Source organism: Phyllostomus discolor, chromosome 10, assembly GCF_004126475.2.
Source record: "Phyllostomus discolor isolate MPI-MPIP mPhyDis1 chromosome 10, mPhyDis1.pri.v3, whole genome shotgun sequence".
Taxonomy (NCBI): Eukaryota; Metazoa; Chordata; class Mammalia; order Chiroptera; family Phyllostomidae; genus Phyllostomus; species Phyllostomus discolor.
Window position 1 is genome coordinate 82864607 of NC_040912.2, and position 27205 is coordinate 82891811.

At 41.0% G+C, this 27205-nt stretch overlaps 1 protein-coding gene across 2 annotated transcripts in view; it reads left to right on the top strand.

Moving 5' to 3' along the window:
• The first annotated feature begins 1216 nt into the window (after window positions 1-1216).
• Window positions 1217-27205, top strand: part of TRIM24 (tripartite motif containing 24) — a 111322-nt gene continuing 85333 nt past the window's right edge. Inside the window, exon 1 of one of the 2 annotated variants that reach the window (XM_028525322.2) lies at window positions 1217-1783. In XM_028525322.2, coding sequence (XP_028381123.1) covers window positions 1420-1783 — 364 coding nt within the window. In that variant the 5' untranslated portion in view covers window positions 1217-1419. The remainder of the gene's footprint in view (window positions 1784-27205) is intronic. The other variant, XM_028525321.2, reaches the window with a different exon arrangement.

Here is a 27205-nt window from a genome sequence, read left to right on the forward strand (position 1 = left end):
GTTTTGGGGGAGTGCTGCATGCCTAGAGTTTGTCCTCCGCGATTGCCATTTCTTCTCCCAAAATCATTTCAATTTTAACAAAACCTTTTGTGACTCCACCTCACTCTCCTCAAAGGTCCAGCACCACTTCATTTCCCTTGAAAATACCACCTCCATACAATTTTGAACAGTCCTGTGTATATACGAAAGCTTTGTTTTCCCCACCCCAATTCTATTCAAGTTCTTTAAAAGTTCAACCATTTTTTTTAGTGAAAATGTGTGTAACTTCTGATATAAGCCCGTGTGTAGGAGGAGTGGAAAAGAAAAACAATATTGAATTTATGAGTTATTTGAATGTAATTATTCAGATTTATTTTTATTTCTTATAATGATGTCATATTTATGCAATAACGACAGTTGCAAACAATCCTTGTATATTAATTTTTTGGGAAATGAATCATTTTTACTCAAAAATTAAATCATTGACTTGAAAAATTAATTTTTTTATTGGTGAAATTCTTCAAAAATCTACTTGTAAGAGAAACTTCCCTTTATTTTTCTTGCTCCATCATTAATCATAGAGATGAGTACGTTCAGTTGACAACATCCATGCTGTTTCTACACCTTTTTTTCCCACATTTTCCACTTTTTATACTCTTTCCTTGCTCTCTCGTCACTATCTCCACTTTGTCATCCCTTGACAAAGGATACTCATTCCTACAGGACTCCGTCTCTGGTAGCAAAACCAGAGTTTTGGAAGCAGTTACTTAATTAACGCATAGATGCGGTAAACTCCGCCCAATAGGAGGAGCCAACACAGGCGGATCGAATTAGGTGGTCGGTGGTTAACAAATGAACCCTTAATCTTTTCAGAGGAGCTACTCGCACACAAAGGCCCAATCAGAGGCCGCGGTTCTAGTAGCTCTGAGGGGCGGGGCTGAGCAAGCGCCCTCCCACCTCTCAGGCCTCCCGCCGCGGCCCTCGGGGCCTCGCGGGCTTCGGCAGGCCCCGCCCCCTGGCCAGGCGCGAGGGCTATTGGGCGGTGCGCTCCCAGTCGTCGTCTCAGTTGCCGGGAGAGACGGCGGGGGCGGGGGCGGGGGCGGGGACCGAGATGGGCCGGGGCCCCAGAGAAAAAGCGGGGAGGCTCGGGTGGGTTGGGCGGATTCGACGAGCGCCGCGGCGATTGGCGAGGCGGTCGGAGCGCAGCCTCCCTAGTGCGCGGAACGGTCCCCGCTGACAGATCCCCTTTTTCCGGCCGCGCTACCCGGGAGGCGGATCCCCGGTGCCTGAGGAGGCTTCCTCCGCCCGTCCGCCCTCCCTCTCCCGCGGGTCACCCCAGCCGCCTGTGAGGAGGAGGAGGAGGAGGTCGTCGGGGGCGGCGGCGGCGGGCGGAGACAGCGCTCCCCCTTCGGCGGCGGCGGCGGCGGCGGGGGCAGGACAATGGAGGTGGCTGTGGAGAAGGCGGCGACGGCGGCCGCGGCGGTTTCGGCGGCGGCCCCCGGGGGACCCTCGGCGGCGCCGAGCGGGGAGAACGAGGCCGAGAGTCGACAGGGCCCGGACTCGGAGCGCGGAGGCGAGGCGGCCCGGCTCAACCTGTTGGACACTTGCGCCGTGTGCCACCAGAACATTCAGAGCCGGGCGCCCAAGCTGCTGCCCTGCCTGCACTCCTTCTGCCAGCGCTGCCTGCCCGCGCCGCAGCGCTACCTCATGCTGCCCGCGCCCGTGCTGGGCTCGGCCGAGACCCCGCCGCCGCTCCCGGGCCCCGGCTCGCCGGTCAGCGGCTCCTCGCCGTTCGCTACCCAAGGTGAGAGGCGGGCGTTGGGGAGCCGGGGGAGGGCGTCGGGGAGTCCCGCGCCCTTGTGCGGCGCGACCCGCTGTCACGTCGCCGCCGTCGCCGGGGGTGCATGGCGGGGGAGGGGCGGAGAAGAGGGTCTGTGTTGGCGGCGGTGACACGGGGGGCCCGCGAGCAACTTCCACCGGCGCTGTGGACTTGGCCGCCCTGCTGCCGCTGCTCCTGCCCGGCAGCGGTCTCCTCCAAGGCTGGGTTGCCCGTGCGACCCGCACTTTTGAAAAATCACTGGCGAAGTCTGCTGTTGTGTGCATCTCTGGTTCTTTACCAACTGCATCGAGTTAAGGGCTACCCTCTGCCTCCCCAAAGCTTTGTCCAGGTGCATATGATCCTAATCATCCCATCTGTACCCACTTTATGTGCGCGCGTGCGTGCGTGTGTGTGTGTGTGTGTGTGAGTGTATGCTGGAGAAGGAGAGGGAGGGATAAAGATGAAGTGATGGTGACTTTGATGATTGATTACAGATCAAATGCTGTCTGTTTTCTGTCTTTCATGATTCGGGCTCTTTATCTTAATGAGAACCCAGCTCTCTTCTCTCCGCTGTGGACAAAGGGATTAAAAGACGGTGTTTTTATCTTTCGAAGATTTTATTTTGAGACGGTTAAGGGTAAAGAGAAATTGAACAAAGTGATTTGGGGGGTGTAGGATTTTGTTGTATTTTGTAAACCATAACTGGAAATGTTGAAGCTACTATTCTCTTTGTGCTTTTTTTTTCTTTAACTGTATGAGACTTTTGACAGTTTCCATTGCTAACGTTAACAGGTTTAAAACATTTGAAGTTAGTTAAAGCAAGCACAGTAATTACTGGTTTCTAGTAGACTGCTTCAAGTTTTTAAATTTTAATACTGCAAATATTTTAGCACGTCCTTTTAAAATACAGAATAACTGGAAAAGTGGAATTCATTTTTAATGTTTACTTCCTTTATAGAGGCACTAGTTGATTTAATTTGAGATGAAATGCTAATTAAATAATTGATCCAGGTCAAGGGGTCTGTGAAATTAATGTTTTAAATAGATCGTAGTGTTAGACTCCTCATTTAATTATGTTAGGAACAGTATCTGGTTGAGGGAGACGATTTTCCATGGGTCTTTCTCTTTTGCACGTCCTGCCCTCAGACTGACTGCCCTTTGTTTCTGTTTTTAAAGGAGGATGCATGTGTAAGGAACAGCCTTAGCAGATAGTGTCTTCCATCAGAGCAAAGAGCAAGCGTTTGTATGGTCCAGTACAATAAAGCTAAATGTCTCCTTCTGGAGTAAAAGGCAGGCATGCTTATTGCTCGTCCTAAAAGATTAGGGTTCCCTAAGTGTAGGTTTCTTTGCATGTTACACAGCCCATTGCTTGTGCTGGTGTCAACTGGCCTTTTTCACCTTGCTTAATGGGAACTGGGATTCTGGGAACCAGTGCAAAAATGTTGGTGCTTTGTCTTACGTTACTCTTGTAAGTAATAAACTGCCCTTTGTCTGTGACTCCTGAGTCTCGTGTCTTCTACCAGTGTCCATGGCAAGCTACTTCCTTAGCTTGTGAGTAGGGTTATATCTCAGATCATTCACACTACTTTTGCTCAGATGTGGCCCACCTGTTAGAAAGTTAGTACAGGGGAAACAAATCTTAGTTCTTAATTTTTAAGATATTTTAAGGTTTCTTTTATTTATATTTTAAATGGTTAAACAGGCCAGTGGTCAACTAGGACCTGACTTATGCATAATTTTAGAATTAAGATGTATTGTGTGTATGGCCATGACATTCAAACTGGAATGAATGAGAAAGTGGGAAATAAAAACTGATTCTCAATTTTGAGGCAAGTTTGTAATTTTAGATTTTTCAAAATGTTCTTCGTAATTCTAGTCTCTAGGTATTTTTTTCTTTGTGTTTGAATTGTAAGCAAGAGTTCAAGGAAAGCATTTAAATGGGAAGATAAATCTTTTTGTTTTATTCTAAGAAAGGGCTTTAACAAATCATACATTAGAGGTGCATACCTCTTTAAAAAAGCTAGGATTATCAATAAATTAAAGATGTTATCCTGAATCTTATTGATTTGAATATTTTCTCCCTTCCTCTCTCCTTACAAACTCATTTTAATACTCCCTAAAGCAAAAGTTTAGACAATATGTTTTAGAACTAAATAAATAGGGTTCATTTGATCATCTGTTTTTCATTTCCTTAATGAACTTGTGGGTACAGACATGAGGGATCAAACTACAATACCTACAGAAGCTAAGCGAGTAATCGAGATGGAGAACTATGAGTATGGGGTTAAAATAATAGGGAATGGAGGGGAGGGTGGTTGAAAATTCTACTTAGCTCCAGCAGATTGTCATGTGAGGGTGCAGGGCCAGTGTTGAAGGATCTTTTATTTTTTAGTTTTTTCCTTAACGAGTAGTCAGAGTCTGGGTTTTGTGTAAAATTTCTCTAATGCTAGACATTGGCAGGTAATTAAGAAAAAAATAACACACCCACACAGGCCCACTGTGTAGGCCCAGCAAAAGGGTTTGGTTGAGGCCACATAACATATTCCAGTTACACTCTTAACTTGTAAGTTTAGACAGGGCTTTTAGCTGCACTAGAATCATCTGGTGTATTTTTAAAATATATATATATTTTATTGATTATGCTATTACAGTTGTCCCATTTCCCCCCCTTCACTCCACTCTGCCCTGCACACCCACTCCCACCCACATTCCCCCCCCTTCAGTTCATGTCCGTGGGTCATACATATAAGTTCTTTGGCTTCAACATTTCTCATACTATTCTTACCCTCCGTCTATTTTCTACCTACCATCTATGCTACTTATTCTCTGTACCTTTTCTCCCTCTCCCCCTCACCCAATCCCCTGTTGATAACCCTCCATGTGATCTCCTTTTCTGTGATTCTGTTCCTGTTCTAGTTGTTTGCTTAGTTTCTTTTTGTTTGTTTAGCTGTGGTTGTTAATGATTTTGAGTTTGCTGTCATTTTACTATCCGTGTTTTTTATCTTCTTTTTCTTAGATAAGTCCCTTTAACATTTCATAAAATAAGGGCTTGGTGATGATGAACTCCTTTCACTTGACCTTATCTGAGAAGCACTTTATCTGCCCTTCCATTCTAAGTGAAAGCTTTGCTGGATAGAGCAATCTTGGATGCAGGTCCTTGCTTTCATGACTTGGAATACTTCTTTCCAGCCCCTTCTTGCCTGCACGGTCTCTTGAAAAATCAGCTGACAGTCTGATGGGAACTCCTTTGTAGGTGACTGTCCCCTTATCTCTTGCTGCTTCCAGGATTCTCTCCTTCATTTTTACCTTGGCTAATGTAACGATGATGTGCCTTGGTGTGTTCCTTCTTGGGTCCAACTTCTTTGGGGCTCTCTGAACTTCCTGGACTTCCTGGAAGTCTATTTCCTTTGCCAGATTGGGGAAGTTCTCCTTTATTATTTGTTCAGATCACTTTTCCACTTGTTGCTCTTTCTCTTCTCCTCCTGGTACCCCTATAATTCGGATGTTGGAACGTTTAAAGCTGTCCTGGAGGTTCCTAAACCTCTCCTCATTTTTTGAATTGTTTCTTCATTGTGTTCTGGTTGGATGTTTCTTTCTTCTTTCTGGTCCACACTGTTGATTTGAGTCCCCATGTCCTTCCCATCACTATTGGTTCCCTGTACATTTTCCTTTATTTCCCTTAGGGTAGCTTTCATTTTTTCATCTAACTTGTGACCAAAATCAACCAATTCTGTGAGCTTCCCGATCATCAGTGTTTTCAACTGTGCATCTGATAGTTTGGTTATCTCTCGGTCGCTTAAAAGGATGGGTTCTGCATAAGTATGACACATGGACATGGCCTAAAGGGGGGAATGTGGGTGGGAGAGGGGGTACAGGGGGGGAGGGAAGTGAAGGGGGAAATGGGACAACTGTAATAGCATAATCAATAAAATATATTAAAAAAAAAAAAAAAGGATGGGTTCTAGGGCTTTCATGTGTTCTTCTGTTTGAGCCCTCTTTTGGGGGGGTGGGGTGTTCTGTTCACACCTATTACATATGAGGGGTGGAGCCTTAGGTGTTCACCAGGGCGGGGCAACCCCAGTCGCTGGGTTGTGACGTTGTATGTGGGGATGGGGTCTGAGAGGGAACAATAGCAGTTGCTCCACTCTCTGCCGATTTCAGTCCCTTCTGCCACTTCCCCCAAGCAAACTGGACCTTTCTGGTGGCGAGTCCTGTGTGCACGGGCTTGCGCACCCCTTGGGTCTTCCCAACGACCTCTCCTGTGAGGCTGGGAGTCTCTCCCTGCGCCTCAGCCCCCACAGGTCTTTTCAATCAGTGCCCTGAGGCTCTATTTTTCAGCTCTGGGACCGCTGGTCAGCCAGCTGCCTTGTGTGCAGTGCCTTGCTTCACAATCTCGGCCTTGCTGGGTCTGCCGGGTTGCCACCCCTTGGCTAGGGTTTGCCAGCCGCTGCTTGAGCACCCAGGGTCTGCCCGCTGTGGTCTTACGCACCCGGTCCCAAAGCTCTCTGTGCCATGCAACCCCTCTCCACCCAACTTCCCGACTCCGCCCCTCCTACTGGTCTGGATGAATATGTCTTCTTTAACTCCTTGGTTGTCGGACTTCCATACAGTTCAGTTTTCTGTCACAGTTCAGGTTGTTTTCTGTTTTTAAATTGTTGTTCTTCTTTTGGTTATGGGAGGAGGCAATGTGTCTACCTACTCCACCTTGGCCAGAAATCTCAGAAAGCTGATGAATTCTTATATTTCACACTCCCTGGACAAATAATGTGACCCCTTTCAAACATTTCTGAGAATTTATAAATTATAATACTTTTCTTCTTATAAGTTAGCATTATTCCTTTTTTAAAAAATTAAGTCTTATGTTGATTTTGATTTTTAATTGAATTTATTGAGGTGACATTGGTTAATAAAATTATGTTTCAGGAGTACAGTTCTCTAATACATCACCTGTATACCATATTGTGTTTACAATCCCAAGTTACATCCACTCCCATAATCATTTATCCCCCCATATGATTTTTAAAAGTGTACTAGGAAGAACTTATTTTTTAAAAATATTTTATTTAGAGAGGGAGGGGAATAGAGGGAGAAAGAAAGAAACATCGAGTGGTGCCCCTCCACCCACATACCCCGCAACCCAGGCACATGTCCAGATAGAGATTGGAACTTGCAACCACAATCTCCCACCTCCAACCCCCACAACCCTGGTCCACAGGATGACACCCAATCCACTGAGGTACACCAGTCAGGACAGAATTTATTTTTTTATAAATTTCAATTAGGGTAACAAAAGCAGCACTAAAAAGCTGAGCAGAAAGGGAAACCAGGCCTGAGTGCTGAGAATTCCTATTCTATACTTGAATTTTGGTATTAATTTTCTAAAGAGTTCCCTTACTGTATTTTGAGCTAAGGAAATGCTATGGTTTCATTTTATACTCTAGAATTCTAAACTATGCCAAATTGAGCTCTGTGAGGAGAGGGACCTTAAAATCTAAAGCTTAAGATGTATACCAGGAAGACAATTCGAGACTTCCGGCCAGGATGGAGGCGTAGGTAGACACACTGTGCCTCTCGCACAACCAAAAGGACAACAACAATTTTAAAACAAAAAACAACCAGAGCTGACAGAAAATTGAACTGTATGGAAGTCCAACAACCAAGTATTAAAAGAAGAAACATTGATCCAGACCGGTAGGAGGGGTAGAGACGGGCAGCCGGGGTGAGGAGGACTCCTGGCAAAGTGGCAGCTGGTGGACCCAGCAAGACTGCGGATTGTGGAAGAGGGCACAGTGTGCAAGGTAGCTGGCAGACCAGGCAGTCCCACATTCACGGGCAGATAAACCAGGCAAAACTGAGGAGTGGGACAGACCAGGCAACCCAGGGTCCTAGGAGGGGGAAATAAAGCCTCAAATCACTGATTGAAAACACCTGTGTGAAAACACCTGTGGAAGGTTCCATAGTGTAATGATTAGCACTCTGGACTCTGAAAACACCTGTGGGGTTGAGGTGCAGGGAGAGACTCCCAGCCTCACAGGAGAGCTCATTGAAGAGACCCGCAGGGTCCTAGAATGTACTCAAGCCCAACCACCGGGAATCAGCACCAGAAGGGCCCAATTTGCTTGTGGGAAGCGGGAGAAGTGACTGAAATCCAGCAGAGAGTGGAGCAAGCGCCACTGTTTTTTCTTAGACCCCTTCCCCACATACAGGATCACAACACAGCGACTGGGTGGCCCCGCCCTGGTGAACACCTAAGGCTCCACCCTTCAGTATGTAATAGGCGAGTCAAGAAAAAAAAAAAAAATAGCCCAAACGGAAAAAACAGATCAAAGCTCCAGAAAAAATACAACTAGGTAGCCAACCTATCAGATGCACAGTTGAAAACACTGATGATCGGGAAGCTCACAGAATTGGTTGATTTTGGTCACAAGTTAGATGAAAAAATGAAAGCTACCCTAAGGGAAATAAAGGAAAATGTACAGGGAACCAATAGTGATGGGAAGGACATGGGGACTCAAATCAACAGTGTGGACCAGAAAGAAGAAAGAAACATCCAACCAGAACACAATGAAGAAACAATTCAAAAAAATGAGGAGAGGTTTAGGAACCTCCAGGACAGCTTTAAACGTTCCAACATCCGAATTATAGGGGTACCAGGAGGAGAAGAGAAAGAGCAACAAGTGGAAAAGTGATCTGAACAAATAATAAAGGAGAACTTCCCCAATCTGGCAAAGGAAATAGACTTCCAGGAAGTCCAGGAAGTTCAGAGAGCCCCAAAGAAGTTGGACCCAAGAAGGAACACACCAAGGCACATCATCGTTACATTAGCCAAGGTAAAAATGAAGGAGAGAATCCTGGAAGCAGCAAGAGATAAGGGGACAGTCACCTACAAAGGAGTTCCCATCAGACTGTCAGCTGATTTTTCAAGAGACCGTGCAGGCAAGAAGGGGCTGGAAAGAAGTATTCCAAGTCATGAAAGCAAGGACCTGCATCCAAGATTGCTCTATCCAGCAAAGCTTTCACTTAGAATGGAAGGGCAGATAAAGTGCTTCTCAGATAAGGTCAAGTGAAAGGAGTTCATCATCACCAAGCCCTTATTTTATGAAATGTTAAAGGGACTTATCTAAGAAAAAGAAGATAAAAAACACGGATAGTAAAATGACAGCAAACTCAAAATCATTAACAACCACAGCTAAAACAAACAAAAAGAAACTAAGCAAACAACTAGAACAGGAACAGAATCACAGAAAAGGAGATCACATGGAGGGTTATCAACAGGGGATTGGGTGGGGGGGAGAGGGAGAAAAGGTACAGAGAATAAGTAGCATAGATGGTAGGTAGAAAATAGACGGAGGGTAAGAATAGTATGGGAAATGTCGAAGCCAAAGAACTTATATGTATGACCCACGGACATGAACTGAAGTGGGGGGAATGTGGGTGGGAGTGGGTGTGCAGGGCAGAGTGGAGTGAAGGAGGGAGGAATGGGACAACTGTAATAACAATAAAACACATTAAAAAATTCATCAGTTTTCTCAGACTGCTTTACTTTCTGGCAGTCTGTAAGACATGGAACTCAGTTCTGAGAGCTGATTTATTTTGGTTCTTGGCAAAAAGTAAAAATCATTTTGAGTACAAAATAGAATGACAAAGGATTAATAGTATTTAAGGCTGGTTCATAATGTCTGTATTAGTTTTTTTATACAAGCTCTACATAAAATATTCACCTGTTGATGGAAATTACTATTTAGTTTCGGACTAGTATGAATAAAATGTTTATAAATATTTGTAGACTGGTCTTTGTGTGGATATTTTCATTTCTTTTGGTAAATTCTTGGAATTTCTTGTGTGCATTATAAATGTATATTTACTCTGGTATACCATTTTACATTCCCTCCAGCAATGTATGAGAGTTCTTGGTTCACATCCTCGCTACTTGGGTATCATTATTCTCTAATTTTAGCCTTCTAGTGTGCGTGAAGGAGTATGTCATGGTTTTAATATTTAGTTCCCTAATGAATAATGATGAACATCTTTTCCTGTGCTTATTGGCCATTTATATATCTCTTTTGGTAAAATTTCAGTTTGTTTTTTGCAGATTTTAAAAATTAGTTTGTCTTACTTAAAAGTAAAAATTCTTTGTATTTTGTATCTGTCTTGGTCCTGGTAGGTATGAGTATTCCAAGTATATTTCTCCTATTCCTTTAGCATTCCTGTTCATTTTTTTAAATGATATCTTTTGAAGAGCTGAAGTTTTAGATTTTGATTATTTGGTTTACCAGTGTATTTTTAAAGGTTTACTGATTTTGTGTTCTAACAATACTTTGCCTACCCCAAGTTCCCTAAGATTTTCTCTCATTGTTTCCAGTATTTTGATAGTTAAAATCAAAATATTTTCTACTTATATCTGTAATTTATTTTGAGTAATTTTATTGAAAAAATTCTTTGCCATTTTATTACTTTGGTATTTTATGAAAAGTCCATTGAACATATATGTATGGCTCTATTCTGTACTTGGTTCTTTTCCAATGATTTGTCTGTTCAGTACTATCTGCCCATTACTCTAGTGCAGCGATTTTCAACCTTTTCCATCTCATGGCACACAGAAACTAATTACTAAAATTCTGTGGCCCACCAAAAATATATATTTTTTGCTGATCTGACACAAATAGGTATAATTTTAATTACTGTTGTATTGGCTATTGTCATTTTTTAAAAATTTAAAATCTAAAGGAAAAGAGGTCAGTGCCCCTGACTAGATAGTCAGATAGTGCATGTTTTAAACATTCTTGGTGGCACACCAGTGCATACTGGTTGGAAATTGCTGCTCTAGCATTTTAAGCAAAATTTGAAATTGGACCGTTCTCTTTCAAAATTTTTTGGCTCTTTGAAGTCATTTGCAATTCTTTGTACATTTTAGAATAATTGCCTCAGTTACACACAAAAGCCTGCTATGATTTTGATTGGAATTGCATTGAATTTGGATACCAATTTGGGAAGGATGGTCTTAACGATAATGACTATTCTATGCGTGGACATTTTTTAAAAATTACATTTTGATTATTCTGTTACAGTTATACTGATTTTTCCCCCTTTACCCCCCTCCACCCAGCATCCCATACTCCCTCAGACAATCCTCTCACCAATGTTCATGTCTGTGGGTCATGCATATAAGTTCTTTGGCTACTCCATTTCCTATACTGTACTTTACAACCCCACGGCTATTCTGTAACTACCTATTTGTACTCTGTTTTTTGGTTTGGGTAATACATGTCTATTGTTTATTATTATAAGGTTTTGTGACTGTTACTATTTTTTTATTGTTATTCCGTTGTCTCCATTTTCCCTTCACCACTTCCCCTGCCCCACCCATTCCCACCTCCCACCCTTGATCCTGCCCCCCTTTGGCTTTGTCCATGTGTCCTTCATACATGTTCCTTGATGACCCTTCCCCCCTTTTCCCTGTTATCACCTCCCCCACTCTGGTTGCTGTCAGCTTCTCTATTTCAGTGTCTCTGGTTATATTTTGCTTGTTTGCTTGTTCTGTTGATTTAGGTTTCTCTTACAGGTAAGCTCATGGGGTATTTGTCTTTCACTGCCTGACTTATTTCACTTAGCATAATGCTCTCAAAATCCATCCATGCTGTTGCGAAGGGTAGGAGCTCCTTCCTTCTTTCTGCTGTGTAGTATTCCATTGCATAAATGTACCGTAGTTTTTTGATCCACTCACTTACTGATGAACACTTAGGTTGCTTCCAGCACTTGGCTATTGTAAATTGTGCTGCTATGAACATTGGGGTTCATAGGTTCTTTTGAATTGTTGTTTCAGCATTCTTAGGGTATAATCCCAGCAGTGCAATTGCCAGGTCAAAAGGCAGTTCCATTTTTAGTTTTCTGGGAAAATTCCATACTGTTTCCACAATGGCTGCACCAGTCTGCATTCCCACCAACAGTGGACTAGGGTTCCCTTTTCTCCACAACCTTGCCAGGACTTGTTTGTTGCTTTGTTTATGATGGCCATTCTGACCTGTGCAAAGTGGTATTTCATTGTGGTTTTAATTTGCTTCTCTCTGATGGCTAGTGATGCTGAGCATCCTTTCATATGTCTGTGGACCCTCTGTGTGTCCTCCTTGGAGAAGTGTCTGTTTAGGTCCTTTGCCTATTTTAGTTGGTTGGTTGTCTTCATGGAATGGAGTCGTGTGAGTTCTCTATATATTTTGGAGATCAAACCCTTGTCCGAGGTATCATCGGCAAATATATTTTCCCATACAGTTGGTTTCCTTTTTGTTTCGCTGTTTTTTGTTTTTTGTTTTTTTTTTTTTTAGCCATGTAGAAGCTTTATTTTCATGAGGTCCCATTTGTTTATTCTTTCTTTTATGTCCTTTGCTCTAGAGGACATAATATTGCTACTTGGAATGTGAGATTTTCCTGCCTATATTCTCTTCTAAGACTTTTATGGTGTGGTGACTTAAGTCTTTTATCCATTTTGTTTATTTTTGTGTATGCTGTAAGTTGGTGGTCAAGTTTCATTTTTTTTGCATGTAGCTGTCCAGATCTCCCAATACCATTTGTTGAAGAGGCTATTTTTACTTCACTTTATGCTTCTCCCCACTTTGTCAAATACTAATTGATAGTAGAGTCTTGGGTTTATTTCTGGGCGCTCTATTCTGATCCATTGATCTATTTGTCTGTCTTTAAGCCAGTATCAGACTGTTTTGATTATTGTTGCCTTGTAATACAGTTTGATGTCAGGTTGTTTGATTGTAATCCCTCCTACTTTACTCTCTTTCTCAAAATTGCTGCAGCTATTTGGGGTCATTTATGGTTCCATATAAATTTTTGAAATGTTTGTTTCATGTCTGTGAAATACCTCATTGTTATTTTAATAGGGATTGCGTTGAATCTATAAATTGCTTTGGGTAGTAAGGGTATTTGGATAATATTAATTCTTTCAATCCATGAACATGGTATATCCTTCCATTTGTTTGTGTCTTCCCAATGTCTTCTTAGTGTTACTAAGTTCTTAGTGTTACTAAGTTACTAAGTTACTTAGTGTTACTAAGTTCTTGTGTACTTTTCTGCATACAGGTCTTTTACCTCCTTGGTTACATTTATTCCTAGGTACTTTTTCTTGTTGCTATATCAAATGGAACTTTTCCCCTGATCTGTTTTTGATACTTAATTGTTGGTATACAAAAATACCTTTGATTTCTGAATATTGATTTTGTATTTGACTGTTTTGCCAAAGTCACTTTAGGTCAAAGAGGTTTTTTTGGTGGAGTCTATCGGATTTTCTATGCACACTATCATGTCATCTGAAAACAATGACAGTTTTGCTTCCTCCTTTCCAATATGAATGCCTTTCATATGTTTTTCTTTTCCTAGTCTGATAGCTGTGGCTTGGACTTCCAGTGAATAGAAATGGTGAAAGCGGATATCCTTCTGATCTTAGTGGGAAAACTTTTAGTGTTTTCCCATTGAATATGATGTTTTATGTTGAGAAATGCTTCCTCTACTCCCCCTTTACTGGGTGTTTTTATCATAAATGGGTGCTGCACCTTATCAAATGCTGTTTCCACATCTATTGATAGATATTGATATGATCACAATCATGTCTTTCCTTTTTGTGCTTCTTTTTTAAGGTTTTTTTTTTTTTAAGATTTTATTTTTAGAGAGGAAGGGAGAGAAACATCAATGTGTGGTTGCCTCTCAGGCGCCCCCTACTGGGGGCCTGGCCAACAACCCAGGCATGTACCCAGACTGGGAATCAAACTGGTGACCCTTTGTAGTGCAGTCCGGTGCTCAAGCCACTGAGCCACACCGCCAGAGTGCTATTTGTAGTTCTTAATACCCTCACCTCTTCACCCATTCACCCCTCCCCTCCCCCTCCTTCCATCTGGCAACCATCTGGTAACTAACTTCTTGTCACTTCTAAGAGTCTCTTTTTATCTTTTAACCTTTGGCCTTTTAATTGTGATGTGTCTTGGAGTGAGCCTGTTGCATCTATCATGATTAGGACTCTCTGGGCTTACTGGAATTGCTTGTCTATTTCCTTCACCAAATTAGGGAAGTTTTCTTTCACTGTTTTTTCAGATTTCCAATTTCTTGTTTCTTTTCTTCTCCTGCCATCCCTATGATGTGAATGTTGGAACGCTTGAAATTGTCCCAGGGGCTGTTTACACCATCCTTGCTTTTGAGGATTACTTTTACTTCTTATTGTTTTGGTTGGTTGTATTTTGCTTCTTTATGTTCTAAATCAATGATTTGATTTTCAGCTTTATTCACTCTAATGTTTCCCTGAAAATTATTCTTTATTTCAATTAGTGTATCCTCCATTTCTGATTGGATCCTTTTTATGCTGCTGACGTCCTCACTAAGTTCCTTGAGTATCCTTATAACCAGTGTTTTGAATTCTGCTTCTGATAGATTGCTTTTTTCCACTGTGTTTAGTTGTTTTTCTGGAATTTTGGTTTGTTCTTTCATTTGGAACATGTTTCTTTGTGATCTCATTTTGGCAGCCTCCCTGTGTTTGTTTCTGTGTATTAGTTAGAGCTGCTATGGTTCTTTGTCTTGGGAGCATGGCCTAATGTAGTAGGTGTCATATAGGGTCCAGTGGCACAGCATCCCCTATCACCCAAGTTGAGTATTTGAGATGTGCCTTTCAAGTGGGCTAAGTATACCCTCCTCTTGTAGTTGAACCTTGATTGCTGTAGGCAGGTCAGTGGGAGGGATTTACCCAGGCCAGTCAACTGCAAAGATTGGCTGTGACCACTGACCACCAACAGCCATTCTCTGTGGAAGGTCAGCTGTACAGGGGCAGGGTGGTGGCACTCCAGCATGGTCTGTGGCTGTGCACTGGGTGCACAGGCCCTGGGGTTTTCCAGTTGGTGCAGGCCAAGGTCAGCCCCCATCTGTGTTCTGCCCACCACCACCCTTGCCTGAGCTGTAAAGCAATCTGAGATCACTGCTGCTTGTGCAGGGCTTGGAGATTCCCAGACAAAGCCAAGCTGTAGATCTATACTGGCTGCTGCTAGTGCCTGGGGCCTGGGGCCAGTTAGCAAGAGGTATGGGCACTGGGGGCTCACTGAGGCCAGCTGTTGCTTTTATGATAGGGTTTAGAAAGTTGTGAAGCATGAACCAAGATCAGCGATTCATATGGAAAAGTCATGGTTAACAGTTTGGGTGGGCCAGTATATTGGGTGGGATGCAGTCTCACAATTTCCAGGGCGGGGCAAACAGTGTTAGTCAGATTGTTGAAGTCTCAGATTTGACACCTGCCTGCTGGCTCTGTGGCTCTGTGTCTCTATGAGAGGTTTCAGTAAAGGGACAGTGACCTCTGTCTGCCTTTGTCTGGGGAAAAAACTGCCCCCCAGCTCCTGCCTTGATGTCAGACAATTCAGTTTCTCCCTATATGCCACTGGTGCCTTTCAAGCTGTTACCCAGGCACTGGAGCTCAGATGAAGTGAATCAGATTAAGCCAATGGGTTCTTTAAGGGAAACTGTTTGGGATTCCAACAGTTTCTTCTACTGACTCAGTCCCCACTGTTTTTTGCAGCCAGAAGTTATGAGGACTTATCTTTCTGGTACTGGAACCCAGACTGAGGACTTGGTGGTGTAGAGCTGGGACCCCTTGCTCAGTGATATCCCTCCTGAATTTTTTTTTTAAAGATTTTATTTATTTTTAGAGAGAGGGGAAGGGAGGGGAAAAGAGGGAAAGAAACATCAGTGTGTGGTTGCCTCTCATGTGGCCCCCGCTGGGGGACATGGCCTGTAACCCAGGCATGTGCCCTGACTAGGAATCGAACCGGCATCCTCTTGGTTCCCAGCCCGTTCCTCCTAAATTTTTATCTACCATACGTGTATGTGGAACCAGCCCATTCAGCATCTCCATCCTTCCTACCGGTCTGGATGGATGTGGTTTCTTTAATTCTGTAGTTACCAGATTTCCATTCAACTTGATTTCTGATGGTTCAGAGTAATGGTGGTTCTATATTTTAGTTGTAATTTTGATGTGGTTGTGGGAGGAGGCAAGCTGTGTTCACCTGTGTCCCCATCTTGACTGGAAGTTGTCATTCTTTATAATTGTGATTTTGTTCCATTATTGCACTAGCTAGAAACTACAGTACAATATTGAATAGAAGTTTAATTTCTGTGTTAAATGAGAGGTAGTGTTATTATTGCCTTATTCCTGATCTTAGGAGGAGAACATTCAGTTTTTCACTTAATGTGTTAGCTGTTAGTTTTTTTAGGTGCCCATTATCAAAATTAAGAAATTCCCTTCTCTTTCTAGTGTGCTAAGGGTTTTTATAATGAATGGATGATGAATTTAGTCAAATGCATTTTCTATACAGTATCCATTAAAATGATCATTTGATTTTTCTTTTTTTTTTTCTGATAATGTGAATTACATTGATTTCCAGATGTTAAACCAATATTACAGTCTTGGGATATACCCCTACTTGCTCATGATGTATTATCCCTTTTGTATATGTCTGAATTTGATTTGCAAATATTTTAAGACTTTTTAATGTTCATGAGGAATATTGATAATAGTTTTCTTCTACCTTTATCTGACTTTCACATTAAGGTAATACTGGCCTCAAAATGTGGTGTGAGATCTTCCTTTCCCCTCTATTTTATGAAAGTTTTGTAAAATTAGTATTAATTCTTCCTTAATAGTTGATAGAATGTACCAAGGAATTCCACATCTGGGTTTGGAGTTTTCTTTATGGGAAGGTTTTTGATTAGGAATTCAATGTCTTTAATAGATACAAGGCTGTTCAGATTTTCTGTTTCTTCTTGGATTCTATTTTGGTAAATGGAAGAAAATTGCTAGTGTCACCTAAATGGTACATTTACTGGCATAAATTTGTTCACAGTCATCCCTTATCAGGTTTTCAGGAACCGAATGATGTCCCCTATGTTGTGTCTATTATTTGTAATTCATATTTACTGTTTCTTGGTTACTATTCCTAAGGACTAATCAACTAACTTCTGGCTTTGTTCTATTTGTCTCTGCTTTAAAGGTAGTTTTCTCTCTAAGCCACTTCAAATTTTGTGTTGTGTTTTTATTAACATTCCATGAAAAATATTAACATTTTTTGTGATTTTTTTTTTCTGTGACCCATGGGTTACTTAGAAGTGTGTTAATTTATATGTATATATTCTAGATAGCTTATTTTGTGTAGTAAAAAATAGTATGTAAGATTTAAATTTTTTGAAGTTTATTGACATTTTATGTCCTAGCATATCATCTGTCTTGCTGAATGTTACATGTGCATTTGAAAAGAATTTAAATTCTACCTTTGTTGGGTGTAGTTTCTGTAAATGTCAACTAAGTCAAGTTGGTTGATAGTGTTGTAAAAATCTAATTTTACTGGGCTTTTTCCCCGAAGAGGAATGTTAAAATTTTCAGTCATGATTATTGATTCATCCCTATTTAATCTGGTTAGTTTTTGCTGAAGATATTTTGAAGCTTTGTCTTACTGCTGAATTGCCTTCTCTTTTTAACACTGAAATGTCCTTTATCTCTCATACTACTTTTTCATAAAGTCTACATAGTCTTATATTATTCATATAGCTACACTAGTTTTCTTTCTTTGTGTTTGAATGATACATTTTTCCATCCTTTTAGTTTTCAACTTTTATATTTAAAAGTGTCTGTTGTAGATAGTACATAGTTGTGTCCAGCTTTTTTATCCAAGCTGTAAATTTTTGCTTTGAATTGTTTAAACCATTTACATTTTAAGTAATTAGTAGTATGTTCAAGTTTAAAACTATCATCTTTTTGTTTTCTCTTTATTCTTGTTGGGCTTCTATTATCTTTGTGTTTCTCTCAATTCCTTAGCAGCTGCTCTCTGGTAAGCTTTCCCAAGTCTTTCCCTGAACATGCCTGGTAGCCTTCAGCCAAGGGCGTGGGGAAACCCTGCATGTATATATATACTACTGGTGCCTTTTCTCTGTGCAGCTTGGTCTCTCCAGTGCTTATATTGTTTCATAGTCCCAGATTCTCTGCCTTGTTAGCTGTGTTCTGCTTAGGCTGTAGCTCCCTGTACTGCAGTCAGGAAATAGTCCAGAGGCAGAGAAATCAAGAAGATGTTTTAGGGGCCCCTAAGTTTCCCCTTTTTCAGGGATCAAGAGAAATGGCATTGCCTATTGGCCAATGCCTGAAAACAGTTGCTTCATATATTCTTCCCAGTTACATACAGTTGTTCATGGCAGGCCAGCTTTTCTGGGTAGTTGTTACTCTGTCCTGATAGAAAGCTGATGTTACAAGACCACTGTTAAATTGCATTGCACCTTTTTTAGATATTCAGATGTTTCTAAGATCTCATCAAGTTAAACTATCACCTAGATGCATGCATCTCTAATTTCTTCCTTGTGACCTTGACCCTTTCCTCAAATTTTACTCCTGCATTTTCAAGTACACAATATATACAAGGGTCTCCAAAGTGGGATGTGTGCCACATTCTGAGGTAAAATATGCTCCATTGATTCTAATGAAAATGTTAGAACTTTTTTGCATAAATTAAGCTTTTTAAAAATCTTATCCGAGGACATTTATTCATTACTTTTTTGGGGGGGGGGGGGGAACATTGATCTGAGAAAGAAGTATGGATTGGTTGCTTCCCGTATTTGCCCAGACCAGGGACTGAACCTGCAACTTAGGTATCTGCCCTGACCAGTAATTGAACCTGCAACCTCTTGGTTACTGGAGGACACTTCAACCAACAGAGCCACACTGGCCAGAGCATAAATTAAACTTAAAAGTACTTGATATGTAGATTATCATGGTCACATGAATAAGCGTGTCAGATGGCTACATTTCACATATGGTATGCAAAGTATTCTGAGGGAGTAGTCCAGATGCCTTTGGGTGAGTTAGGAATAAGCACCCCCTTGGCATATGCAGCACTAAGAGATACATGCCTTAGGAAGTGGAATGCACATTAATCTGCATTTGCCCTCTTAAATTAGGCAGTCCCTTGTGCTGTACAACCTGTGATATTGTGCATAGTTGCCCTGGAGATAATGGGATTTCTGTTCTGCAGGATTGCAGACCCCATTGTGTCGTGTGCCTCCCCCACCACTCCCCATACTATAATAGTTTCTATGTGTTGATAAGTAGGTTATGGATTTTAGTATGTTTTTATCTAAAATGACTGTCAAACAATTGAAGATCATTCAATTGAAGATCATGGTAGGCTATTACCAGCACCCAGGCATAACTCTCTCTCAGTTCCTAGGGAAGTCCCATATGGAGGCCACTCAAAAAAGCCCCTCAGTATCAGTAGTCTGGAAAGTCCCTAAGTTGTAGGGGACATGTGCAATAGATATAAAAAGTGTACCCAATTCCAGTTAATAGCATAGAGACAGTTCCATTTAAGTGTATAATTCAAGGTTAGGAGCTGATGACTTGGCTTTTCCCTAATTTAGAAATACAGGGCTGAGACCAGACAGATCAGAGCTGCTCATATTTGATGACTTCTTCAGTTTTGTGTGGAGGAACAGATACTTGCCTTTCCTGGCACCTGACTATGTGACCAGTGGTGGATTAGCTGGCAAGGAGATCCATGTTCTATAGAAAGCTGTAACCGTTGCCCCATTTTATCGTGTGTATGGAGTTGATGGAGTTGATTTTCCATCAGTCTTAGTAATAATCAGAATCTTGCAAGACTTCATTTTCAGCTGTGATAAAGATAGTACTACATAATTTACAAGCATGACACCAGAGTGGCAGAATTTATACTTTGTATTTGCAGGCCCTTTATCATTCTTACTGTGAGGTTAACAGCAGTGATTATCTAACAAGAACTAGACCAAAAGTTTTAAGTTAACAAGAAGTCTTTTTGTGATTGATTGACATCCTCTATGTTAACAATGAACCATACTTTAAGTATATGTTACATCCTGGGCCATTAGCTGATAGTTGTTGAAGTTATCATATGAACAAGACATTTAAAAGTATTTTATCTCAGTTTTTTAAAAATTTATTGATTATGCTATTACAGTTGTCCCATTACCCCCCTTCATTCCCCTCCACCCTGTACACCCTCTCCCACCCACATTCCCCACCTTTAGGTCATGTCCATGGGTCATAAGTTCTTTAGCTTCTACATTTCCCATACTATTCTTGCCCTCCCCCTATTTTATACCTACCATTTATGCTACTTATTCTCCATACCTTTTCCCCACCTTTTCTCCTCCCACTTCCCTGTTGCTAACCCTCCATGTGATCTCCATTTCTGTGATTCTGTTCCTGTTCTAGTTGTTTGCTTAGTTTCTTTTTGTTTCTGTTTTTAGGTGTGGTTGTTAATAATTGTGAGTTTGCTGTCATTTTCGTATATGTGTTTTTTATCTACTTTTTCTTAGATAAGTCCCTTTAACATTTCATAAAATAAGGGCTTGGTGTGATGATGAACTCCTTTCACTTGACCTTATCTGAGAAGCACTTTATCTGCCCTTCCATTCTAAGTGAAAGCTTTGCTGGATAGAGCAATCTTGGATGCAGGTCCTTGCTTTCATGACTTGGAATACTTCTTTCCAGCCCCTTCTTGCCTGCACGGTCTCTTGAAAAATCAGCTGACAGTCTGATGGGAACTCCTTTGTAGGTGACTGTCCCCTTATCTCTTGCTGCTTCCAGGATTCTCTCCTTCATTTTTACCTTGGCTAATGTAACGATGATGTGCCTTGGTGTGTTCCTTCTTGGGTCCAACTTCTTTGGGGCTCTCTGAACTTCCTGGACTTCCTGGAAGTCTATTTCCTTTGCCAGATTGGGGAAGTTCTCCTTCATTGTTTGTTCAGATCACTTGTTGCTCTTTCTCTTCTCCTCCTGGTACCCCTATAATTCGGATGTTGGAACGTTTAAAGCTGTCCTGGAGGTTCCTAAACCTCTCCTCATTTTTTTGAATTCTTGTTTCTTCATTCTTTTCTGGTTGTATGGTTTTTTCCTTCCTTCTGGTCCACTCCATTGATGTGGGACCCAGCTTTCATTCCATCACTATTTGTTCCTTGTGCATTGTTCTTCATTTATTTCACTTAGTGTAGCCTTCATTTTTTCATCTAATTTGCGACCAAAATCAACCAATTCTGTGAGCATCCTGATCACCAGTGCTTTGAACTGTGCACCTGATAGGTTGGCTGGCTCTCGGTCACTTAAAAGTACTGGTTGTGGGGCTTTCAATTTTGTTTGAGCCATCTTCCCCCCCCCCCTTGGTCTGGTTGCACCTGCTACATATGAGTGGTGGAGCCTTAGGTGTTCACCAGGGCGGGGCACCCCAGTAGCTGGGTTGTGAGGCTGTATGTGGGGGTGGGGTCTGAGAGGGAACAATGGCACTTGTTCTGCTCTCTGTTGGACCTCAGTCCCTTCCGCTGCTTCCCCCGAGCAAACTGGCCCCTCTGGGTGCCAACTCCCATGTGGGTGAGCTTGTACACCCTGTGGGACTTTCCAACGACCTCTCCTGTGAGACTGGGAGTCCTGCACCTCAACTCCCACAGGTGTTTTCAATCAGTGCCCTGAGGCTCTATTTTCCAGCGCTGGGACCCTGGGTTGCGCACAGTGCCTTGCTCCACAATTGTGGCCTTGCTGGGTCTGCGGGTTGCCACCCCTCGGCTGGGGTCTGCCAGCTGCTGCTTGTGTGCCCAGGGTCCACCTGCTGTAGTCTTGCTTGCCCCAGATACCTCAGGCACACCCGGTCCCAACGCTCTCTGCTCTGTGCACCTCGACCCGCGCCTGGCTGCCTGACTCCGCCCCTCATACCGGTCTGGATGAACATGTCTATTTTAACTCCTTGGTTGTCCGACTTCCATACAGTTCAGGTTTTTGTCAGTTCTGGTTGTTATTCTGTTTCTAAATTTTTGTCCTTATCTTGGTTGTGGGAGGAGGCACAGTGTGTCTACCTATGCCTCCATCTTGGCCAGAAGTCCTTTATCTCAGTTTTATTCCTTAACAACATCTTACATTTATGTGATTGAGATACACTAGTATTGTTGTATATGTACATGATAAATCTATAGGGTACATGTTCAAATATTTGTGTTTAAGACAACACGCAAACAAATAACTATCAGCTGAATTGCCTAAATGTTTTTGTACATTCATCTAGCCTCTTGTAACATTTTTCAGATCCTCCTTTTTTTAGTCTCGTCGAGAGTCCGTGGATGCAGGTGGCCAACTTGTTTGCTTTGTTGTATGCAATTTTATACAGGTAACTTGAGCACCTGCAGACTTGGGTATCTGCGAGGGTCCTGGAACCAATCTCCCATGGATGTATAGGGACATCTTAAGTTTGGGGGGAGTCAATTATATGTGAATTTCCAACTGTGTGTGTGGTGGGTGCCCCTAACTCCCACGTTGTTCAGAGGTCAACTGTATAAATAGTCCATAGGTGTACAATAACAAAATGTCTTAAATGGTAATTAGGAGACCTGACTACCAGAAATTCATCTTTATTTTACTTTGCTTATTTGGATAGTCTCCCTGGGATCTCTGGATTGTCTGTATTCAACATTAAGCATAATCAGGAAGAGAGCCTATAGTGCATGCAACTCTTACTGTCTGTCTCTGTAATGGTGCATAATTTATGTTTCTTCCTGTCCTCCTCATCTTCTAAACTTGTTTGTCGTGTGTCTTGCTTTTACTAATCTTCTCAACTCAGCTTTCCCACCCGTCTTTTGCTATAAAGTTCTCCTCCCACTTCTGTGACCCTTCTATTTTGGTTTCCTTGTTGTCTTTCCCCTATTCCCTTCCACTGTGAAGGGTAAAGTGAGGAGATCACCCAGGACAAACCTTCAGGAATTCTGATATACAATGACTACTAGGTAAGGATGAACCTACAAAGGAGACTGAGAAGTGGCAGGAGAAAACCAGGAAAAAGTAGTATCATGAAAGCCAAAGAAAGAAAGTATTAACAAAGGCAGCAGTGCTGTCAAAACACCAAAGTGTGAGCTATGGCTGTGCCTTTTCCACCAAGGTCTGATAACAGGCGTGGAGGAAAAATTCTTCCTTGTGCGTTCTGTCTCGGCCTTAGAGATATTATAATCATACATTGATTCAGGTCTGCTATATACCTATATTCTTGAGAGTTCTCTACTTACTAGCCAGTTCTTGTTAACCCAGTTTCTTGATGTAGTTGATAATTACTTATGTTAAACTTCCATTTTTCAAACTCAATGTGTGGCTTCTCTCTCCTTATTATATCCAGATGGTGCGTCATTTTGAGCCAAAGTGGTGTGTCCTTTTCAGCACTTTACATTAACAAACACGATCTCACCCTGGCCTGTGTGGCTTGGTTGGCTGGAGCATGGTTCTGTACACCAGAAGGTTGTGGGTTCGATTCCTTGTCAGGGCACATACCTAGGTGGCGAGTTTGATCCCTGCTAGGGGTGTGTATGGAAGGCAAACAATTTTTCTCTAGAAGAAATGAGAAAATGTCCTCAGGTAAGGATTAAAAAAAAGGATCTCATTCTGTCACATTATTGTTAGTGTTGGTTTTGTTCACTTGTTTAAGGTAATGAATTGCCATATTTCTCCACTCTAAGGATAGCCCCTCACCACCTTTGTAATTAATAAGAAATCTCCTGGGAGATACTTTGGGAGTCCTTGTGAATATTCTGTTTCCCAAAAGACCTTAAATTGTCATCCACTGATGATTCTTGCCTTTGTCCATTATTGCTGTGATGTTGTAAAATGGTGCTTTTTCTATGCTTATTAGTTGTTGTTAGCCTGCCATATGGGTGACATTTTCTTTTCTATTTGTCATTATGGGCTTGTGAAATTTTTTAATATAATGTTCTAATTCATTTCTTTATTTTGATAATCAAATTGTTCCCATTTGGACAGTAGGAACCCTTTCAAGTTAACATCTTGTTCTTTGACATGCCATTGCTCTTTTTGAGCACCTCTTATTTTCTGCCAAACAGAGTTTCTAGTTTTCATTTTTGTACTTGTTCTGCACCAGTCTTGGTCATTTCTCCAAGGAATCTCCCCTTATTTTAACAAAGTCCAATGTATCTATGATGAATTTTTCTTTCATGCTGTATCTAAGAAATCTTAACACAGGTAGTTTCTCCTTGAAGTTTCACAGTTTCAAATTTTACATTTAGGTCTGTGACCCATTTTGAGTTAATTAAAATTTTCTTTTTTAAATATCAATTTTAGAGAGAGAGTGAGACACAAGAGAGAAACATCAGTTTGTTGTTCCACTTATCTATGCATTCACTGTTTGATTCTTGTTTCTGTGCTGACAGGGGATCAAACCTACAACCTTGGTGTATCAGGATGACACTAACCAACTGAGTTACCTGTTCAGAGCTAGTTAATTTTTTATGTGGTATGTAGTATGGATTCAAGTTCATTTTACATTTCAAAAGGCTATCTTTTACTGCATTGCCTTTGTCAAATACGAGTTATCCATGTATGTCTGGGTTTGTTTCTCAGTTCTCTGTCCAATTCTATTCATTTGTTTGTCTTTATGCCAATACCACGCTGTTGAGTCTGTATACCAATGCTAAAAGATCTTATGCCAGGAAAACAACAGGAAAGATGTTTTGCAGGGAATTCTTACATTTAACTGTAGAAATGAATTTAATGATGGGGATAAGAGGTGATACAACAGTACGTACTTATTATATGCTCTGACAATGTAGGTATGATACCGTTGTTCAGGAACTTAAGGAATATAGTTCACCTGAGTCTTAACTGAGGAGGCTATTAGAGAATTTCAGACAACCAAGAAATGGCTTAATAGAATTATTGATTGCCTTATAGGAATTCACCAGGAAATCAAAATATATTATTTATTTTATTTTTAAAAGGTTTTATTTATTTTTAGAGAGGGGAAGGGAAGGAGGAGAGGGAGAGAAACTTCAATGTGAGATTGCCTCTCATGCACCCCTCTTGGGGACCTGGCTTGCAACCCAGGCATGTGCCCTGACTGGGAATCCAACTGGTAACCCCTTGGTCCACAGGCTGGCACTCAATCTAGTGAGCAACACCAGCCAGAGGAAGATATTATTACTTTAAATAGATTCTGTAGGATGCAGTGCAGGAATGGTATGAAAGGAAATAAAGAGCTAATTTCTGTGTTGCTCATACTAGGGAATTATTAGTATCTAATAAAAAGAGGACTATGGTCACGGAAAGGTATTAGTATAAAGATAACCATTAGGAACAAAACCTAAACCTTTCTATCCCCAAAGAAATATTGGGGGTAAAGGGAGGAAATAAAGGAAAGAAACAGTGAAATAATTTATATATTTTCTTTAACAGAATTGAGATTATATCAATAAATGGGGTTAACTGGCCTATAAGAGGAAAAAAATATTTTCAGGTGAACATAGCAAAATCCAACTTTGTGTTCTGTGCAAAAGATTTAACTACAAAACTGAAAGACTCAGGTTAAGAATAAGAGGTTAGGCGAAGTATAATGCTGGACAAACATATAAATAAGAACCCAGAAAGTACTCTTTGGATCATGCATAAGGTAGAACTCAGGCCAGAAATCACTAAGAGCCCAACACATTATGAGGCTATAAGCTGTATATCTCAATGAAGATGTATTTTTGGATACATGGATATTAATGACAACTTTGATTTTTTAGAAAATGTTCAGGAGAGGCAATAAAACTTGGAAACATTGATAATAGAAGAATTAAAATCTCTGTTGCAAATAGAGCGAGTGGATATAAATTTTTTAAGGCTATCATAGATCTAAATAATACAACCAACAGGTGGATCTCATGGTTGTGTATTGCATATGAAAGAATATACCTTCTTTGCAAATGTACATGGAACACTGAAGAAAACTGATTATCTGTTGACATATAAGAAAATTCCTCTGATCTGGCCAGGTGTCTCAGATGGTTGGAGTGATGTAGGTACACCAAAAAGGTTGCTGGGTCAATCCTCTGTGAGGGTGCGTGTGGGAGGCAACTAATTGATGTTTCTCTCTCACCTCTCTCCCTTCCTCTCTAAAAAAAAAAATGAATAAATACATCCTTTGTTGGGGATTTAAAAAAAGAAACTGCCAAAAGCACCCCCCAAAATAGATACTTTTTGGGGACTAAAAGTTAGTTTCCACAATTCAAAAACACACTTTAACACGTTGCCAAACAACTTTGACTAAAGTGAAAACAGGAACAAAATTGCTAGGTTTCTTGACACGATAGGTCAGAATCAATTGGTTATACAGCAGGGGTCAGAAAACTTTTTTTATAGAAGGGTAGATAGTGAATGTTTTTAAAGTTTGTGGACCATACATTGTCTTTTGCAGTTTTGAACTCTTCTGTTGTAGCATGAAAGCAGTCATAGACAATATATAAATAAGTGGGTATGGCTGTATTCCAATAAATCTTGATTTACAGGAACAGGTGGCATGTTGGATATGGCACATGGACTATATATAGTTTGCCAACCTCTGTGTTATAGCCAAAGCAATCGTGATAAGAAAGTTCTTAGCATCAAATGCTTCTATTAGTGAAAATGAAAATAAATGAATACTCAAAAAGGTAGAAAAACAACAAAGTAACCAAAGAATGCAGAAGGAAAGGTAATAATGGGTTTTAGATAGCAAAAAAATAATAGAACAAATATGACAATACTTTGGTCCTTTGAAGTTTTTTTGTTTGCTTGTTTTTTGGTCAGCCAATCCATTAACTAAATGTTTATTTTTATTTTGTTTTTTTTTTAAGATTTTATTTATTTTTAGAGAGAGGGGAGGGGAAGGAGAAAGAGAAAGAGAGAAACATCAATGTGTGATTGTCTCTCGTGTCCCCCTACTGGGGACCTGGCCTGCAACCCAGGTGTGTGCCCTGACTGGGAATTGAACTAGTGATGTTTTGATTCGCAGGCCCAAGCTCAGTCCACTGAGCTACACCGGCCAGGGCCCATTAACTAAATTTTTAAAAAGAAACCTTAAATACAGTGGGACTGTAACCAAAACAGGAAATTCAAACATTCACAAATATAACTTTATGAAAATGTATGCAAATAGACTTGAAAATTGGTATGGATCGTTTTATAGGAAAACAGTTTGTCGGTTGACCCCAGTAGAGTTGATTTAAGCAGGTCAAATTCCGTAGGGCAAATAGAGAATACTACACACTGTCCTGCACCAATTTCAAGCCCAGATGGTTTCATTGTGGAGGTTCAGTAAATCTGATAACCTCAGTGCTACTTCACTTGTTTCAAGATACAGAAAAACTTCTAAACTTTCAAATTATTTTTTCTGAAGCATTTATAGTATCAGTATTAAAGCCTGGAAAGTATTTCACAAATACACAAAACTACAGAGCAGTTTCACTAATGAATATGAATATAAGATGTAAGTAAAATATATGTAGTATCACAGAGTATATTGAAAATCATGTCAAAAGTCTTTTTTTCTAGGAATGTAATATCTGGATTACATTCAA